Source organism: Aquarana catesbeiana, linkage group LG04 (assembly GCF_042186555.1).
Source record: "Aquarana catesbeiana isolate 2022-GZ linkage group LG04, ASM4218655v1, whole genome shotgun sequence".
Classification (NCBI taxonomy): domain Eukaryota; kingdom Metazoa; phylum Chordata; class Amphibia; order Anura; family Ranidae; genus Aquarana; species Aquarana catesbeiana.
The window spans coordinates 575,400,728-575,421,133 of NC_133327.1; the positions used below are offsets into that span (position 1 = coordinate 575,400,728).

At 41.8% G+C, this 20,406-nt stretch overlaps 1 protein-coding gene across 1 annotated transcript in view; it reads right to left on the reverse strand.

The window, feature by feature from the left end:
- REL (REL proto-oncogene, NF-kB subunit) overlaps window positions 1–20,406 on the reverse strand; it is a 79,788-nt gene that overhangs the window by 27,124 nt on the left and 32,258 nt on the right. Inside the window, exon 5 of the mRNA XM_073628103.1 lies at window positions 18,285–18,376. Coding sequence (XP_073484204.1) covers window positions 18,285–18,376 — 92 coding nt within the window. The remainder of the gene's footprint in view (window positions 1–18,284; window positions 18,377–20,406) is intronic.

Consider the following 20,406-nt stretch of genomic DNA (forward strand, 5'->3'; position numbering starts at 1 on the left):
ATCAGCTGGGGTGAGGATCCCTGGACAGATAAATGTCCTTATTTCAAAAATCAGCAGCTCCATTTGTAGCTGCTGACTTTTCATTTTTTGGGGGGAGACTGGAGCTCCTCTTTAATATGTCCATATGGCCATATTAGGTTAATGACATTGACCTGATATGATCATGTACGCATATTAGGTCAATGATGATACAAGCATCCCTGCCCCTTTGCATACGTCAGCTGCAGGGTAGGGAATCTTCCGGCCACAGCACACTGACCGGGCAATTCAGACCAACTTAGGTTTGCACTGGACCCCAAGCTCATCACTAGCCACCAGGATTATTACAGAGGATAAATCTACATAGCAGGGACATAGAGAGCAATAAAAATGTGAGCAGTGTTCTGACCATTTCTTATGCTGTTGAAAACTAAAAAAGACATTTTGGCTATACGTAAACTTTAATTTGTTGACTACAGTTGCTTTTTAAAAAGCTTCCCAGGTGTTTGGCGTAGGGGGGTTATTTACGAAAGGCAAATCCACTTTGCACTTTAAGTGCACTTGAAATTGCACTTGGAAGTGCAGTCACTCTAAATCTAAGGGGTAGATCTGAAATTAGGGGAAGCTCTGCTGATTTTATCATCCAATCATGTGCAATCTAAAATGCTGTTTTTTACATTCCTTGCATGTCCCCCTCGGATCTACAGCGACTTTACTTCCACGTGCACTTTCAGTGCACTTTCATGTGCACTTGCAGTGCAAAGTGGATTTGCCTTTAGTAAATAACCCCCCCTGTGTATAAATCTCGTATATGACATTGTACTTTGTGAAACTTGATCATACATATCTTTGCTTTTATATTTCCGACCAATTTGCTTAAAAAGAGCATGATTCTATTTATATACATTCAACTCCTCTACTTTTACACAAAAGCCACTTGAACCTTTGTAGCCTAATAACTTAAAGCCGTAGGTGTATTTGAACAGAATAGTTTCAGTTAGTTGTTTACCTCGGAGTAATTCAGTACCACTGCAGCAAGAGTAGATACTGTGGTTTGCAACAAAGGTAATCTTACCACAGTGTTATGTGTAGGCATTACGCTGTAGGTTGGTGCGGCCCACTAAATGTTCCTCCTTCAGAACTGCTGGCCCCAACAACTACTGTAGTATTTCAAATTCGATTCTATATGTAAGCCAATAAGGTTAAAGAGCTTATGTTATAATAATTTCCTGTGCACCCACAAATGCATTGAGAAGCATTGCTCACACTTGTGTGTGGCGTGGTGGTAAGTGTGTTGGAGTTGGAGAAAAGGAAATATGGCTTATTATAAAGCAATACATTTCCACTTCTGCATCTTAAAAAATGAATTATGCATTAACATTACTGCACTGTTTTAATAATAATAATAATACATAATATTAGAACAGTGTGCAAACTGCAGTAACCCCAAGCAGCTAATCAGAATATACTGTATATTGCACACAGTGGTGGAACAACTAGAGTCTCAAAGGTCACACTTGTGACCAGCCCCTGGTGTTCCGCCACTGTGGGGGGCCCCAAGATGGCAGGAAGGTGGCCCACTGAACAACATGTGAAAGGGTCCTGCTGTGGGAACGTAATAAAGAACCCCGTGTTGGGAGTAAAGGGCCTCAGGACCAAAAGAAAGGGCCCCAGGGCCAACTGAAAGTGTCCCTAAAGGTTCTAGTTATGCCTCTGATTTCACAAAAAGATACACCAAATGCCACTCCACACTGGATGCCCATACACAGTCTAGTCTTTGCAAGTAGAATCTCCAGTTTCAAGATCTCTTGCAGAGATCAGCAAGGACTGGTTCATATAGTGCAGCCCTTCTAAACCAGGGGTCTGTTGAAACCTTTGGGTTTCCATGAGAGGTCACTAGGAGTTGTGCAAGAGATGATGATATTTAGGGGACCAGTTCAGATTGATCTCCCTACTGGCAGTGCCTGCATAGTTTGGACAACAATGTCACTTGGCAGGACTAACGGTGCAGGACTAGTGGAGATTCTCCTCTCGTCTCTCGTCAGTAAATACTGACACCAATTATCTTTTTAGCTGTCTGTCCCACTGATCACTAATGGAAAGGATATTTTCCCATGGAAAATATCAATGGAACGGGACATTCTTTTTACTAACTACCAGGGTAAGGGGCATTCTTTCTCCAACTGACCACTAACGTAAGAGAGCACTTCTCTACTGACTATCAATTTATGGGGCCCTTCTTCTACAGATCATCGGTGTAATAGATATTTTTCCTCCAACAGACCACCATTGTAACAGCACTTGTCTCCATCTGATCACCTTTGTTTGTGGAGCCCTTCTTCCACTGACCCTCAAAGTAAGGGGACACCACACTGCTACCATTGGGTAAAACAAAAATTGGATAGACTACAGGGCAGCAGCCTTATAGGAAGAAAAACAATAGAAAAAAACAAAACAACATATAAGGAGGGTAAACCCAACTCTCCCAAGTGGACAGAAACAAAGGTAGAAAATGATGGTGGACAGATCTCTTTGTTGAAGTATCCAAGACATATAAGAAATCAGGGGCTGACTCCACCTATGTGCAAATCTATCACTCTAGTCCCTTGACTTCTGAATGTTCTGAATGGGAGAGGAAAGTACATTTATATCCCGTAAAAAAGTGTTTTGTACGAAACTCACTGTCAACCACTGAAAGGAAAATCAAATAAATAAGATCATGAACATCTGAAAATAGATACCCTTGTAACACAGTTGTAGTGAAACAGGAAGTTTCAAGTTTAAAAAGAAAGGTACGGAAGTATTTCAAGCCTGCAATCAATTGAAATTACTTTGCATTTCTACAGAAATTAACATTCCATTAATACTAGCAAATATAAACTGTGCAGGTGGTAGAAATTCAGCGTAAAACTGCATGGGAGAACACGTGCCCAGATCATGTGGCGGAAGAACCATACTGGAAATGGTTTATAAGTGAAATGGCACATTAGACAGACAATATTTTTCTAAATGTATACTATTTCCTTTAGTAAATCAACTACAATAAGAAAAATTGTTCATCAGAGCATTTAATAGCACTGTGGATTTGTCAACGATTTCAAATTTAAGATGCACTACAATGAGTGTTTTTTCCAGAATGAAAACCACATTCACAGCAAGGGCTCATTTCCACACTTAGCTGTAAAGGCAGCAGCCAGGGACGTACACATACTGCAGCCGTTGTGCATTGCTTCGCAGGTGCAATAGGAATTATAACCCCTGTCGTGCTTGGTGGGAACTACTGCCTGCCAAACATGACCCATTCAAATGAATAGGCCCATGCTGCAACTGCCCTGCAACCTTGCACAATTGTACACACTTGCAGTGTGGTAGTCTGGTATTATGGGGTTATAACAGGCTGTGAGGAATCGATGCAATGCAAACAAATTTCTACTGGTGTATGACCAACTTTACACCTTGTGTGGCAGCAGGAAGATTCTCAAAGCGATGACCAAGACATTTTATTAGGGCTGTGCCATCAAGCTGAAAAAAAGATGGGCTTTAAAAATCTCATGGTCAACTTGTATAGAAAACTTCCAGCCATGTTAATAACCCGGTCACACTTCTCATGTTATCCTGCATAACATGGCACCCTTCTAGTTAGGTTGCTAAGATGTTAGGAAAATCTAGTTTTTGGCTCCTCTGTAATCAGAGGAGCAGCTGTAGATTGCTTTTGACTGTTCTGGATATCAAAGGCTGCAGGTTTGATTGCTGTCCCCTGATTTCTAGAGGCTTCTGAAACATAGGAGGTTGGGCAAGGCAAATGGGCAACCTGAATATTTATTGTGCTTCAGCCAATTCCTGTGAAGGTGGGCCCAGTAGGTGGCTGGAGATCACATAAATAGACTGAGGCCTGGAGCAGCCAGGTTATTTCCTGCTGGAGAAATCGCCAATTGAAAGGGCTTTGCCCCTCTGAGCAGTCTGCTGGAGTTCGCTTCATTTTTACTGAGTTCCCAACTGTTGCATAGCTGAGGGCCCTACTTCTAAACTCTTTCTTTGATGCTAATAAAAGGAATTTCACCTAACGATCTGGTCTGGAGAGCTCACTAAAGAGTACCCGGAAGAAGTTGGAAAGGGTCTGACTGTCATGTCACATTGTGTGCATTAACCTCTCCCTCGCTGAAGAGTGTCCAGTGGATACTGGAAAGAGGGATCCGGTGATCTTGTGACAGTGTGAGTACTGACCTGAGCTCAGAGTCCTAGCGACTGTGTGCTGTTTCATTTGTGCTGAAGAAACTTCTAAAAAGGGACTAATTTCTGTCATCTGCATTTGCTCTTGCACAGAGACTGTGCAGGGAGGTTTAGCAAAGTGGGGGGGGGGTCCTCCTGCAAATCTTTAGTATATCAGGAGCATCCCATGTCACCCTACACCCCATCAAGTTGTTTCACAAAAGAATCCTAAAAAGACATCCCCTAGACCAGTGATGGCGAACCTTGACAGCCCAAATGCTTTGGAACTACATTTCCCATGATGCTCAACTACACTGCAGAGTGCATGAGAATCATGGGAAATTTAGTTCCAAAACATCTGGGGTGCCAAGGTTTGCCATCACTGCCCTAGACCGATTACTGAGCCAGAGTGAGTGGACTGTTGTTTTGTGCCTGGCTGCCCCGGCACTAATCTAGGGACCAATTTATTTACAGCAGCTCTCACGGGAGTAGCGCTACACAGCTATATCTCACTCACTGAAAATCAACAGTGTTGGGATACACAACCCCAAAAAAGAAAAAGACTAAAACAAGCCCAGTACATCATGGAAAGTGTTCACTTGTTTCTGCTTAATGTCTTTGGTGTAGTGGTTAATCATATATCAGTCATTCTTAGTACACTTACAAATCTGCACTTTCACTTCCTTTTAGACATAAACAGTGGTTAACAAACACCCATTACACTGTCTTTTTTAGTGGAAATATGTTTCCTTGCAAAAAAAAAAACACTTATTTTACTGAGAATCTAAATTGTGTACCTGCACTAAAAACCAATGTCATCACTTCCTATCCTGCAAGCAGTGGCCACATCCACGGGGATGTGGCCACTGCTAGTGAAATCTGTCTAGATACAAAGGAGTCAAATGCTTTAGTTGATGCTTCTAAATCATCCTTTCTCAACCAGGGTTCCTCAAGGCTTCCTCCAGAAGCTGCTAGGGGTTCCTTGAGCAATAAAGATTTGTGATTTCAAGATAAGTAGCCATTGACACCTGTTATCTTTTTAGTTATCTGTAAGGAAGGATGGACCATCAGTGTAATAGGGTCCTTCTCTCACTGACCATCCCAATGACCACCAGTGTAATGTGGTCCTTCTCTCGCTGACGCTCTCACTGGCCACCAGTGTAATGGGAGGCCCTTCTCTCCCAATGCCTCTAGAGTAATGAGACACTTGTCTGACTGACTCTCCCATTGGTTGGCATCGTAAGAAAAATATTTGCCAAATACCCCCAGATTCTTGTGTTTATTTTTATATCTCCTTTCTTTTTCTATAACTCAACTGCTTGAGCTGTGAACTATAGATATAGTATTTATTAGCAGGAGCTCCCTGATACCTGGAAATTATTAAAAAGGTTCCTCTAAATAAAAATAACATTTTGTATCGGCCTTGGAAGTCAAAATTCTAAATCATCAGACTCTGGTTAAGGTAAGATGTATAAACTTCGTAGAGTATGGGAGCCATGAGTCTCGGCTTATCTCCCATGCAATTTTGATCAGCGACTTTTGGAATTGTAACAACAGTCTCTACATTTCCTGAGGACCTCGACCAGCCACTAACCTCCCTGGTAGGTTCTTTTTGCCCCCTTATTTTTGATCCTTTACTTTCTTACTTTTTTTTCCCTCTCTGCTTTCTCTCACCATTTCATTTACTGGTTAAAGCCTATTGAGTACACTGCACATGTGATCCATGTTGCACCATATGCTCCGCAAGCACTATGTTTACTGTTAACATGTCAACACTGGTTCACAGCTAACTTGCTATTATGTCTCTCTATACTGTTACTCACTATCTCTTCTTCTTACACATATGCCAGATGAATAACAATATTTGCCTCGCTCATTCCTTTACCTCTGTACTTATTTTTTGAATAAAATAACTAAATAAAAATCATTTGATCTTGAATTGTAGAATAGAATAAAAGCGTACACACAGGACTCAGTCTAAAATGTCTGTATTATATTCAACAATAAATGTATAATGGTGCTTTAAACAGTGAAATCTACTTGGATGATATATATGACCGGAGAGCCCAATACCAGCTTCAGTGTAGAAAGAAGCACTCTGCACCACCATGATCAAGTCAAGCAGCTTACCAGATAGTGTGGACCCTCAAATTATAGAGCGGTCAAAGGAGGCTTTAATGAGGGTAATTCCAGAGCTCCTAATCACTCCAATGAAGAGAGAGATGGTAACTTCTATTCAGATCATCAAAGGCTTCATCTACAGTGCTTTGAAAAAGTATTCATACTCCTTGAAATTTTCCACATTTTGTCATGTTACAACCAAAAACGTAAATGTATTTTATTGGCATTTTATGTGATAGACCAACACAAAGTGGCACATAATTGTGATGTGGAAGGAAAATGATAAATGGTTTTCAATTTTTTTTACAAATAAATATCTGAGAAGTTTGGCGTGCATTTTTATTCAGTCCCCTTTACTCTGATACCCCTAACTAAAATCTAGTGGAGCCAATTGCCTTCAGAAGTCACCTAATTAGTAAATAGAGTCCACCTGTGTGTAATTTAATCTAAATATAAATACAGCTATTGTGTGAAGCCCTCAGAGGTTTGTTAGAGAACCTTAGTGAACAAACAGCATCATGAAGGTCAAGGAACACACCGGACAGGTCAAGGATAAAGTTGTGGAGAGGTTTACAGCAGGGTTAGGATATAAAAAAAAAGATCCCAAGCTTTGAACATCTCATGGAGCACTGTTCAATCCATCATCTGAAAATGGAAAGAGTATGGCACAACTGCAAGCTTACCAAGACATGGCCGTTCACCTAAACTGACGGGCCGGGCAAGGAGAGCATTAATTAGAGAAGCAGCCAAGAGGCCCATGGTAACTCTGGAGGAGCTGCAGAGATCCACAACTCAGGTGGGAGAATCTGTCCACAGAACAACTATTTAGTCCTGCACTCCACAAATCTGGCCTTTATGGAAGAGTGTTAAGAAGAAAGCCATTGTTGAAAGAAAGCCATAAGAAGTTCCATTTGCAGTTTGCAAGAAGCTACGTGGGGCACAAAGCAAACATGCGGAAGAAGGTGCTTTGGTCAGATAAGACAAAAATTGAGCTTTTTTGCCTAAAAGCAAAACGCTATGTGTGGTGAAAAAAATAACACTGCACATCACCCTAAATGCACCATCCCCACCGTGAAACATGGTGGTGGCTGCATCATGTTGTGGGGATGCTTTTCTTCAGCAAGGACAGGGAAGCTGGTCAGAGTTGATGGGAAGATGGATGGAGAGAAATACAGGGCAGACTTAGAAGAAAACCTGTTAGAGTCTGCAAAAGATTGAGACTGGGGCGGAGGTTCACCTTCCAGCAGGACAACAACCCTAAATATACAGCCAGAGCTACAATGGAATGGTTTATATCAAAGCATATTCATGGGTTAGAATGGCCCAGTCAAAGTCCAGACCTAAATCTAATTAAAAATCTGTGGCAAGACTTGAAAATTGCTGTTCACAGACGCTCTTCATCCAATCTGACAGAGCTTGAGCTTTTTTGCAAAGAAGAATGGGCAAAAATGTCATTCTCTACATGTGAAAAGCTGGTAGAGACATACCCAAAAAGACTTGCAGCTGTAATTGCAGCGAAAGGTGGTTCTACAAAATATTGACTCGGGGGGCTGACTACAAATGCACACCACACTTTTCAGAAATGTATTTGTAAAAAGTTTGAAAACCATTTATAATTTTCCATCCTCTTCACAATTATGTGCCACTTTGTGTTGGTCTATCACATAAAATCCCAATAAAATACATTTACATTTTTGGTTGTAACATGACAAAATGTGGAAAATTTTAAGGGGTATGAATACTTTTTCAAGGCACTGTATCACCCAAATGGCAAGAGCATCCGCACATAAGCACCATACTCAACCTGAAAACAAAGCTTATGCTTGTTAGCACAGCATGCTATGTGATATACAATAGGTCTCTATCGAACAGCTTGTCACATTTTCACCCAGTCAGAAGCACATTTTCCCAGAGTGAAGAATATATGATCCAATCAACCCAGGACCTTAAGGTTCATAAGGTCTGAATATAGAAGTCTCTATCTGATGTCTGTATATCACTCCTGGGTGAAATGAGAAACAGCCATTATTTTGATCTATGCATTTGACAATATTCGAGAAAAACAGTGGGCATTGGAGGACCTGGCTTTGTTCCCCACGGACCTGGCAGACTAGTTGTTACTAGCATCCCATACGTTTATCACACAGTATCTTTTAAAGGATCTAAGGCCCTGATGAGGTGGGGTAACCTGCGAAACGCGTTGACCAATACAATGGATTCAAAGGCTTAAAGAGAGGCTGTTGCATGCGTGAATATGTTTTTAACATATGTATTTTAACTTTTGTGATATTGAATAAAACCTTAAGAATTTTTTATATATTTTGTGAGTTGGTGATTAATATACCCTAGAATGTACATCTAAAGCCCCATTCAGTTTCCTGTTTGTTATACAAGTATATAAGGGGGACAGTACCTTCTAGGGTAGATTCAGTTTAACACTCTGTCCCCACACTCCACATTTTATTGCACAACATAACTGAACCAGAACTTGCAGCAGGCTTGCAGAATGTTTGCAAAGAAAGTTGATCTGGACTCATAAAATGCGGACTTGCTCCAATTGTGCAACAAACTTGTGAAGCACGGCAAGTCTAGCAATAGCTTAGCAAGTCATTTTCAAATTGCAGCACAATTGCTTGCTATCTGGGATTGTTGGTATTTTTTACTGGGCACAGAAAAAGTAAGAGAATCTATTGTTTTCCTTAACTTAGCTCAGTTGTGTACCACCATCCCAGTGAACTAAATGACACCTGTTCCATTAAATTAATCAAATGCCCCACCCACCTAAACTGCCACCATCCATTCAGTAGAATGTCTTTTCAGCAATTCCAACTAGAACACGTTCAGGCCTGGCAACCAGGACCCCGCTTGGGTAAAGCAGCTGGCAAGGTTTGCCGCCAACAGAGCGTTCTATAATTTGCAAAGAATCCCTTTCCTAAAAGCTCTTGTGCAAAGAGAAGCCACTTGTGAAGAACTGTGAGCAGCCACTAGGGAAGCTTGGTACTTGAGAGAAACTGGACCTTATGGGAGGCATATCTGGCTATTCCTTTTGCACTGTTAAGGTTGAAAACCCATAAGCTAAACCTGGGGCACCTATACTTGTAAAACTACCCTTAGAGCCTGGAAATATTTGTATATTCTGGTCTTCTGCATTTGCATGTATATACTCAACATAAAAAAACTGACGCTAGGTCCACTTTAAAGAACAAATCCACTGGTGTTATCTGCACAACCTTAACATTATTCCTGAAGAGGAAGTCATTTCATAATTCAATTTACATGAACTGGGCTGTTAACTGACCAGTGTAGTTATAGTGAGAAGGAAATGGCACTACCAGGGTATTTGTACTTACAGGGCATAAGGTCAAATCCTAATACAGTGTTTTTCAATGGGCTGTAATAGGATGCATGCATAATGTTAACTTGTTGTTTTACATGACATTGAGTGTCAGTTGAATGTCAGAGATGTACAGAGTATACACTGAACATGACAAATACCTATTCTTGACTCCTTTTTACAGCATTGGAATGCATTTCCCTTGGGGAAACCTGTGTTTATAAAGCCAATGGAACCACATCAAAACACGTATAATTTCTTATGTAAAATGCTCTGCAATTTGCGCTCAGGGCTTATTCAGATTTGTGTGCTACAAAAGTGCAGTAAAATGCGTGTTTACTGCACAACTCCACCATGCACAGTAATGTGCACAACACACTGCCATTCATTTTGATTAGCACCCAAATGCACTGCTGCAGTAACAAGTAACAAATCTGCTCTGCCGTGCACCACAACATACACTAAATTACCAAAAGTATTGGGACGCCGGCCTTTACACACACATGAACTTTAATGACATCCCAGTCTTAGTCCGTAAGGTTCAATATTAAGTTGGCCCACCCTTTGCAGTTTTAACAGCTTCAACTCTTCTGGGAAGGCTGTCCTCAAGGTTTAGGAGTGTGTCTATGGGAATGTTTGACCATTCTTCCAGAAGCGCATTTGTGAGTTCAGGTACTGATGTTGGATGAGAAGGCCTGGCTCACAGTCCCCGCTCTAATTCATCCCAAAGGTGTTCTATCAGGTTGAGGACAGAACCTTGCTTTTTGCACTGGTCCAAATAATTTGGTGGAGGGGGATTATGGTGCGGGGTTGTTTTTCAGGGGTTGGGCTTGGCCCCTTAGTTCCAGTGAAGGAAACTCTTAAGGCGCCAGCATACCAAGACATTTTGGACAATTTAATGCTCCCAACTTTGTAAGAACAGTTTTGGAATGGCTCCTTCCTGTTCCAACATGACTGTGCACAGTGAACAAACAAGGTCCATAAGGACGTGGATTAACGAGTTTGGGGCGGAGGAACTTAACTGGCCTGCAGTCCTGACCTCAACCCAACAGAACACCTTTGGGATGAAGTAGAGTGAAGACTGGGAGGCCAGGCCCTCTCGCCAAACATCAGTGCCTAACCTCACAAATGCGCTTCTGGAAGAATGGACAAACATTCCCATAGTCACACTCCTAAACCTTGTGGACAGCCTTCCCAGAAGAGTTGAAGCTGTTATAGCTGCAAAGGGTGGGAACTCAATATTGAACCCTACAGACTAAGACTGGGATTCCATTAAAGTTCATGTGTAAAGGCAGGCATCCCAATACTTTTAGTAATATAGTCTATGTACCATGGGAAACGTCATATTCGATAAAAAAAACAAGTTTAGGTAGGATTTTGTGTGCAGCAAAGTGCCCTGCCAAACCATTCAGAATGATTGGGCTGCTTTAACGCCCTTTAGTGCATAGAATGTATGGGGTTAACTCAAGTGTGTTAACACAACACATAATTTGAAGGGGTCTCAAAAGCATGGCAATGCACATTAAACTGCACATTGATTGATGCAGGTTAAATAACGAGCCCTTTAAGGATGTATTATTGACTAAAGAGCTTTAACCTTTATTAATGTCAGGAGAGTATTTTTACACCTTTGCCTACACAATGCCTTCAAAAGATTACCATTGTGATGAGGAAGGCAATGACCGTGTTCATGGTTATTAGTACTCCTACACCACCAACTTAAGGTTCTGACATATTTAAAACAAATTTTGCTAGATAGTTGTCTCTGTGCTCTGTTTTCAAAATAGTATTCTTGTATATGGGTTACAGGCAGGATGTTCCTACGCAGACAGAAACACTTCCACCACGATAACAGTAACTTGTGATTGGCCCTTTAGATTTTCTAAGTAAGACAACTGGTTTATTTTTAGAATTTGTATACAACATATTATCATGACTTGTACAGAGTACAGAGTAAAAGTGTAGCGGAGTGCCCATTTGCTTACCATGCTCAGATGCAAGCATCAGGTCCCTTTGACTCCATGTTCTACAACTCCCTGGGTTCATGGACATGCCTAGGGCGTATAAATTCCTTAGATTTCGTCCCCTAGCAGCTCAAGGAGGCCATACCCGATGAGGCAGAGGTAGCTAGGCAAGTGATCTGCAGCCAGGTGTGAGGCCCTCCTCTGTCAGAACTGGCTTGCAGGCAGCAGGGTCAGAGCCTAATAGTACACAGCTTCTTTGGGAGACCCAGCTATTGTGGGAACCCTCTGCCTGATTGTCACCAGAGTACTCCATATCCAGTGGAGTGGCTCCCCTGTGTCCTTGCACCTTGGATCTCTCTGCCTATGTTACCAGAGCTACTCTGAAATTCAATGAGAGGGATGCTGTTTAAGACGATTATTACAAATAGCTGGGTTCTGAACTGACCAGTAAGCTAGTGTGATGTCTATATACACTAGGGTATATTTTTAAAGCAGCAAATGTGACATAACCAAACATTTACTGCAGGTGAATCTTCCTCATGTATGTGTCTTAAATTACAATGATTGATTCACCTGGAGTGGATGTTTATTGAATGGCACATTGAATGCTTTATAAATATGGCCCTATATGGTCAAAAGTTTATGTACACCTCACCATCACACCTATAAGAGCTTGCTGGACATCCTGTTCGAAAACCGTGGACATTACCATGGGGATGGCCCCCTTAGCAGTTATAATTCAACTTTTCTGGGAAGAATTTTAGTGTGTCTGTGTAAATTTGTAATTTCTGGTAGTGATGTTCAATGAGAAGATTTGGTTCACAATCAGCGATCCAATTCATCCCAAAGATGCTTTTTCAAATGGGCTCTGTGCCAGCCACTCAAGTTCCTCCACATTCATCAAACCATGACTTTATGGACCTGACTCTGTGTACAGGAGCACAGTCATACAGAGAACAGAAAAGGACTTCCCCAAACTGTAGTCACAAGGTTGGAAGCACTCAGTTATCTAAAACGTATTTTTATTTTATATGTAGCAACAGTACCCTACACTAGACACAACTGAACAAATCACCCTACACAAGTTGTACCTGTATAGCTGCAATCTTCTCTCCTCTACAGCCTTCTAAAACACACAGATCAAAGGCTTTTTCTCAGCTACAGAAGGTGGGGGCGGAGATCTGACATCACACACTACACAGTGCTGAGCTGTGTAATCTGAGACCTGAGTAAAAGGAATGGACACCCCCCCCCCCCCTACACAGTCTCATAGGGAAATATGCACAGCTGTCAGTCACCTTCCGTGTGCTGGGGGGGGGGGGGGGATAGTATCATCATAACCTGTCAGAAGTAACTCATGAACATAGTAGGAGGAGGAGAAGTCAGAGGAACCACACTAGGTGCTTCGGATTGAGGCAAGTACACACTATAGAAGGATATTCTTTGGTCATTTCTCATTCTACTGGCTTACAACCACTTTAAAAATATTGGGGGTGTCTAGCAGATTTTGTAAGCTTAAAGTGACACTGTCATGAGAAATGTATGGTGTTTGCCATTGCTGACCTCTCCTTTGTGAATGATAGTACCCTGGCCAGCAACTAAAGCTTCATTTATTTCCAAGTTTCTGACCTTGAACAAATCTAAAGATAAGGAGTTCCAACACTTTTGTGACAATCATTTACAATGTGCCTGTTCCAGGTCTGTGACTTAAAAGTTACATAGTTACATAGTTAGTCTGGTTGAAAAAAAGATAAAAGTCCATCTAGTATTAAAGCTGAAATCTTAGAAAAGCAAATATCTAAGAAGTGTACAAGAAGCATTTGGATCTTGGTGTGCTTTGTGTATTTCTTCCAGATCTGTGCAGTAATCCAGTGTGAGATTTTACCTCTGTGCAGGAGCTTCCTGTAATAAAGACCAGTCACTGCTGCTCTCTCTTCTGGTGTAAATTGACTTGCCTTGTATCCGCCCCCTCTCAGTTTTCTGCAAACAGCTGCAGTTAGTGGAGACTGATGGGCCCCTCCCACAGCACAGTGATGATGTCATTGCTACTTTTATATGGTAAGATCTGGGTTTGCAAAGCAATTTGGTGCACACCAAGTTTATTTACATGCTTTCTTGCTGTTGAGAAATATATTTTAATGAATGTTTCTGTGCCCGGAGTTTAGCCTTAAAGTTAGGCACAACCAGGAAACTAGCATTTTCAAAAGAAGGTAAATAAAGGCAGCCACAGATTTTTCTCCCTTTCAAAAAACTTCAAACTTGTTGAAAGCCTGCTGAAGCCTTTTAGCATCTTGAATAAAGTGACCATTTACAATCTCATTATGTTAACATCCCTATGCCCTCGTTCACACTGAACACGGCTGTGAAATTGTGCAAGTTCATTTGAACTCGCACAAGCCGCATTTCAGTCCGATTTCGGGGGCAACCTGAAAGACATCTGTGCGGGTTCATGCACAGATGTCTATTGAAATCGCTCCCCAAGTCATCAAAACTAGTGCAGGAACCACCGTATTTATCGGCGTATAACAAGCACTTTTTCCCCCTTAAAATAGGGGGAAAATCGTGTGTGCGTTTTATACGCCGATATAGGCTGCCACCGAGGGGAAGGAGGGGACGAGCGCTGGAGAAATAGGGCCGGATCTCCTGTGTACTCGGCTTGGCTCGCAGTCACGCACAGTCCCACTCCCTGGACAGCTCCTAGCATGGACGTTCCAGCATTGGACCGGCGTTATGTCCATCATAGGATCCGGGCCAAGGGGCGGGACTGGGCGTGGAACCGAGTACACAGGAGATCCGGCTCTATTTCGACAGCACTCGTCCCCACCTATCCCTCGATGGTAGCATATATAATGGAAAAGCTGCAATTGGACACTGAGCAATGTTGCAGGTGGGCACTAATTAGACTGCAGGTGGGCACTGATTAGGCTGCAGATGGGCACTGATTAGACTGCAGATGGGCACTGATTAGGCTGCAGATGGGCACTGATTAGTCTGCAGATGGGCACTGATTAGCCTGCAGATGGGCACTGATTAGCCTGCAGATGGGCACTGATTAGGCTGCAGATGGGCACTGATTAGGCTGCAGATGGGCACTGATTAGACTGCAGATGGGCACTGATTAGCCTGCAGATGGGCACTGATTAGCCTGCAGATGGGCACTGATTAGGCTGCAGATGGGCACTGATTAGGCTGCAGATGGGCACTGATTAGACTGCAGATGGGCACTGATTAGCCTGCAGATGGGCACTGATTAGCCTGCAGATGGGCACTGATTAGGCTGCAGATGGGCACTGATTAGCCTGCAGATGGGCACTGATTAGCCTACAGATGGGCACTGATTAGACTGCAGATGGGCACAGATCAGGCTGCAGATGGGAACACATCAGGCTGCAGATGGGCACAGATCAGGCTGCACTGATTCTCACTGACCATTATTTTTCTTCAAAGTGGTTTATTTTTTCCTGAAACCTCCCTCTTAAATTGGGGTGTGTGTTATACCCTGGCGCGTGTTATACACTGATAAATACAGTACTTTTGGAAATCATTGCAGCGCCGCTAAGTCGACGTCACACCGATTGGGACGCTCCTATTGTTGGCAACAGGCTCTGATTTCACTTGTTAAATCACCCTGATGTGAACGTGGGCTAAAGATGAGTTAAAGGTGCTGTAAAGGCTTCGTTAAAAGCTTGTTGCACACACTGCTGTTATACAAGCAATAGAGAGGGCAGATATATGAAAAATGATGTCTTGTCGTTTGTTTTCTCTTGGTTTCATGTACTAAGTAAGTCATTATTATGATTGGCCACATATTGCTATAAAGTATAGGTTATGGTTTATTTTGCTTGTGATTTGTTAAGTATAAAGTAGTACTGCTGGCATTGCACAAGGTTTACAAAATTTGCATTCCACAGGCACACCCAGTCACATCTGTTCCTCCCCAACTACACTGTTATGTCTGGTTGCCACAATAACACTTTGAATTTAAGTGTTTTAAGCTTCCTGTCCTTACCCAAAAGAGAGAGCTTAATACATTATTGAAAAGGATCGATCACACTTTAGCAATGCGTTGCACTGCGTTAGCATGCGTTGCATACTAATGAAAGAATATTTCACTATCTTACCAGTTGCTATACCAAAATCAATCATTTAAATAAAATAAGTGTTTCTCTATGAAGCGGCTCAAAACACTTCTGTCATATCACCAGAAACAAAAATAAATAAATACATACAAAAAATAGTGTAGCACTACTAAAATATCTAACCACACTTATTAAGATCTCATCCATCTTTACATACAATTCAAATACATAAAAAGTGCAATCAACTCCAAAAGTGCAATGTGCTATAAACCATAAAATTAATAAAGTGCACAATCCCTTTAAAATCCCTTCATGTAGCTCTCTAATATATTTAGAATATACAGTATATTATACTTGAAAAACCAAAGAGCTAGTGCAAATTGAACTGTGCCAGAACACACAATTAAAGAGAAATGTGCCCAAATATATTCAATAAATAATCTGTTCTCTTGTGCAAAATCTCGCTGTCAGTGAATCAATCCGTTCCCACTGTGCAACCATCTCTGTGTCCCTTTTCCATGCAATATGTCACCTCCTCACCGCTTTTTTTTAAGGCTGAACCATTGAACGTGGTTGCAGGGTGGTTCCATACACTTAAATGGGTTGCATTTAGCCCACCAAATGTGACGTGCCATTTGATTTTTCCTGAAGCCACAGCATGTATACAGGCCTGAGCGGCTACATGCCCTCAACCGCCTGCTTTACCACCAAGTGGCCGTCCATGTGAAAGAGTCCATTTGCAATGTATAGATCTGAAGAGTTTGCTGGCTTTATGTAATACCACTGGCTGTACCATAATAATAACAAATACTACTGGTTTTACCATAATAACAAATACTACTGGCCCTACCACAATAATAACAAATACTACTGGCCCTACCACAATATTAACACCTACTACTGGCCCTACCACAATAATAACAAATACTACTGGCCCTACCACAATAATAAATACTACTAGTTCTACCATAATAATAACAAATACTACTGGCCCTACCCCAATAATAACAAATACTTCTGGCCCTACCCCAATAATAACAAATACTACTGGCCCTACCCCAATAATAACAAATACTTCTGGCCCTACCCCAATAATAACAAATACTACTGGCCCTACCCCAATAATAACAAATACTACTGGCCCTACCCCAATAATAACAAATACTACTGGCCCTATCCCAATAATAACAAATACTACTGGCCCTATCACAATAGTAACAGTTACTACTGGCCCTACCAGAATAATAACAAATACTACTGGCCCTACCACAATAATAACAGATACTACTGGCCCTACCCAAATAATAACAAATACTACTGTCTCTACCTGAAAGGGACTACAATCTTGGTCCTCCCCAATGGTGTAATAAAACTGCAGTGCCTAACCATACACTTAGCTTTGAGTCAAGTCAGGGCTACAACTGGCTTGGGCCACAGACTAATAGGAAATTCTAAGTCACCTAGTGAGCAAAATACTGGGTATAAATAATCAAAATTTGCCTTCTGATCAAGACTGCTTTAAAGGAAATTTAAACTTGTGGAAAATGTTGTGTCATACATAATGAACGCACAAGCCATTCCATAATTTAGTAGTATTAAAAATGACTTCCCTATTTTAAACTGATGGCAGTTGCCTACAGACAGAGCTAGCCAGAATTGCACTCTCCTTCTCATGTATATGGCTCACTGCCTTTTCCAGAAGTCTGCACAGAGCATGAAGTCCAATTACAAGCATATCTTTGTGAATTTCAAAGACTTGCATGCATGAAGGGAATTTGTGGCTGAAGCTTTTCTTATTACAACACTGAGCCAGATCAAGTGGTTATAGTAAAAACAGTCAGCAGTCAGGATCTAGGCTAAGGCAATATAAGAATAAAAGAGTCTAAGCTTTGGCTGCACAAGAGTTTCCTGGTCCTTACTCTGCATTCTGACGCAGACATCAGCATTACTTGACCTATTTTTCCAATGAAGGTCAATGCATGAAGAAAGCCAGTCACAACTGAAAATAGCAGAGACTATACACAGGACTGCATACCAACTATTATCCCGCGTACACACGGGCGGACTTTTCGACCGGACTGGTCTGATGGACTTCCGACGGACTTGCCTACACACAATCACACCAAAGTCCGATGGATTCGTACATGATGACGTACAACTGGACTAAGATAAGGAAGTTGATAGCCAATAGCTGCCCCAGCGTGGGTTTTTGTCCGTTGGACTAGCATACAGACGAGCGGATTTTTTGACCAGACTCGAGTCCGTCAGAAAGATTTGAAACATGTTTCAAATCTAAAATCCGTCAGATTTTTGACCGAAAAAGTCAGCTGCAGGTCCGATGGAGTCCACACACGGTTGGATTGTCCGCCGGATTCGGTCTGTCGGACAAGTCCGGACAAATGCCTGTGTGTACACGGCATTTCTGTGCTCTACCTTTTCCATTCATTTCAGCGGCCAGAGTAGGCCCTCCCGCTGATGTGAAATTTCAGCTACTGTGCAGGGAATAGGAGTTTCTTAATATTGGCATGGGGAGTTCTCAACTATAGTTTTAAAATAAATCAATAAATACAAACAAATTAACTTAATAATGAAACCTACCTCCAAAGGGGTTTATGTTACGATTTTTTCGGGCATGGATGGCCTCTCTCACTTCTCTTCTCCGAACACACTGAATGCCCAAATTCTGAAAGCTGATAAAGATAGAACAGGTCAGATTGAAATGCTTTTTAAACTCCTTACATTTAAAGGATATGTTCATATTCAGAAAAAGTAACCTTATCCTGTTTGCCCCTTTAAGGTGACCCAATCGATCCCAACCCCCTCTCCAGAGATGGATACTTATCTTGATCTCTGAAAGTGCACTTTAAGTTCAAGAGTCAAGTGGTACAAACCTTAATACTACTCTGGATTCTGTTTAATCCAAAGTCTACTCAAAATTGGAATAAACACTTGTGGGCTGAATCACTCACTATTGTATCAACTTGATAAAGAGATTCCAGCAGAACTCATTTATCTTGTTGGATTTTTTTTTGTTTGTTTTACAGGATGGAGTCACCAGCAAGAGGACTGGGGCAGTCAATGTTAAAGAGAATATCTAGTGCCATATCCCCTGGGTGAAAATGGGGTTCGTCATTGGAATCTCCAAGAGTAATAAAAGCCAGTGGGTGAGCCAGCTCACCCAACATCACCCAATACTGAAATCATTTTTGGTGGGCTAAAGCTGGTCATAGATGGTTCGATTCTCGGCTGGTTCAGCAGGAACCGTCCACGATTCAAACCATGTATGGGCAGGCTGATCATACCCATATTCATCGATTAATCAACTTGGGTACAACCAGCCTGTCTGATTTTACATGCTATTATTGCAAGCGGCTGTTATAGCCTCTAGCAATAATCACTGTGTTCTCCCGGCAGGGACTGCTTCCCCGCCGGTAGAACACAATGACTCGGCGAGAGGCATTCCCCTGTCAACACTGTATGTGGTTGCAGGAAAAAAATTAGCTCTGTCTATGACTGGCGTTATTCCTCTGGTAATGTATAAATGTGTTAGTGCAGATACAGTAAGCATTCAGGTTTTATTTGATACATTTTATTGCAGGCTACAAAAAGAAACAATCAAATCAATACAGAACCTACATTTTTCTCTATATACTATTTTAATGGCAGGGAGTTTTTTCCTTCACTTCCTGTCCCTGAGAAGTTGTCTTCTGAATAGGTGCCCTTCACCTCCTGCTACAGTGACAACTGTAACATTTTGGACTTTTCATCACTTTTTGACCCTCTGACATGGTCACTCCGACAACTAGAGAAGGTAAGGTTGGCCATACATGGATCATTTGGTTTTTCCCATCAGCCAGGTGGGCTGTCGAAAAAAGTGAACAGATTCCCCCATTCACACAAGCATGGTGGATGGAGGAATCCACCCCACTGTGTTATTTTATTCTGACAGTGAGGACTTCTTTGCTGTCAGAATTTACTGATCAGTGCTAAAGTTAATTCCCTGCAGTGCTAATTGAAGGAACGTTTTCCAAGAAGCCATTTCAAGAAAATGTGATCATTAGATCAACTTCTCTGGAACTGGAAGGGCCGTAGACGGATGAAAAATGTGTCCGGTCCCTGCTGAACATCTGAATTTCGATCCATCTATGGCCAGTGAAAGTCTTGTCATTAACACAGACAACAGTAAATACTAGGGATGCACCGATACAAGTACAAGTACCAATACTTTTTATCAGGTACTCGATGATACCAATTATCGAGACCTATTTTTCCGTGTGCCGCGATGCGATTTGAGCCCATACAAAATGAACAGGCTGAAATCTCACTGCAAAGAATTGCATGTGATTTGAACAGGAATGCGGTGTGATTCCTGTCCGAATCACATGCGGTTTCCCGCACCGCTCCTGTATGAACCCAAGCTGAAGTCATTATGACAAGCCTGGGTTCACACAGGTGCGGTGCGGGAAACCACATGTAATTTGGACAGGAATCACACCACATTCCTGTTCAAATCACATGCAATTCTTTGCAGTGCAATTTGTGCCCATTCATTTTGTATGGGCTCCAATCGCACCGCACAAAAAAAGGTATCATTTTAGGTATCGGAAGATTTGCACGAGTACAAGTACTCGTGCAAATGCTTAGTATTGGAATGGATACCGGTATCAGTGCAACCCTAGTAAATACTTAGATTTTCTAACCTAGGAAAATCTAATGATCC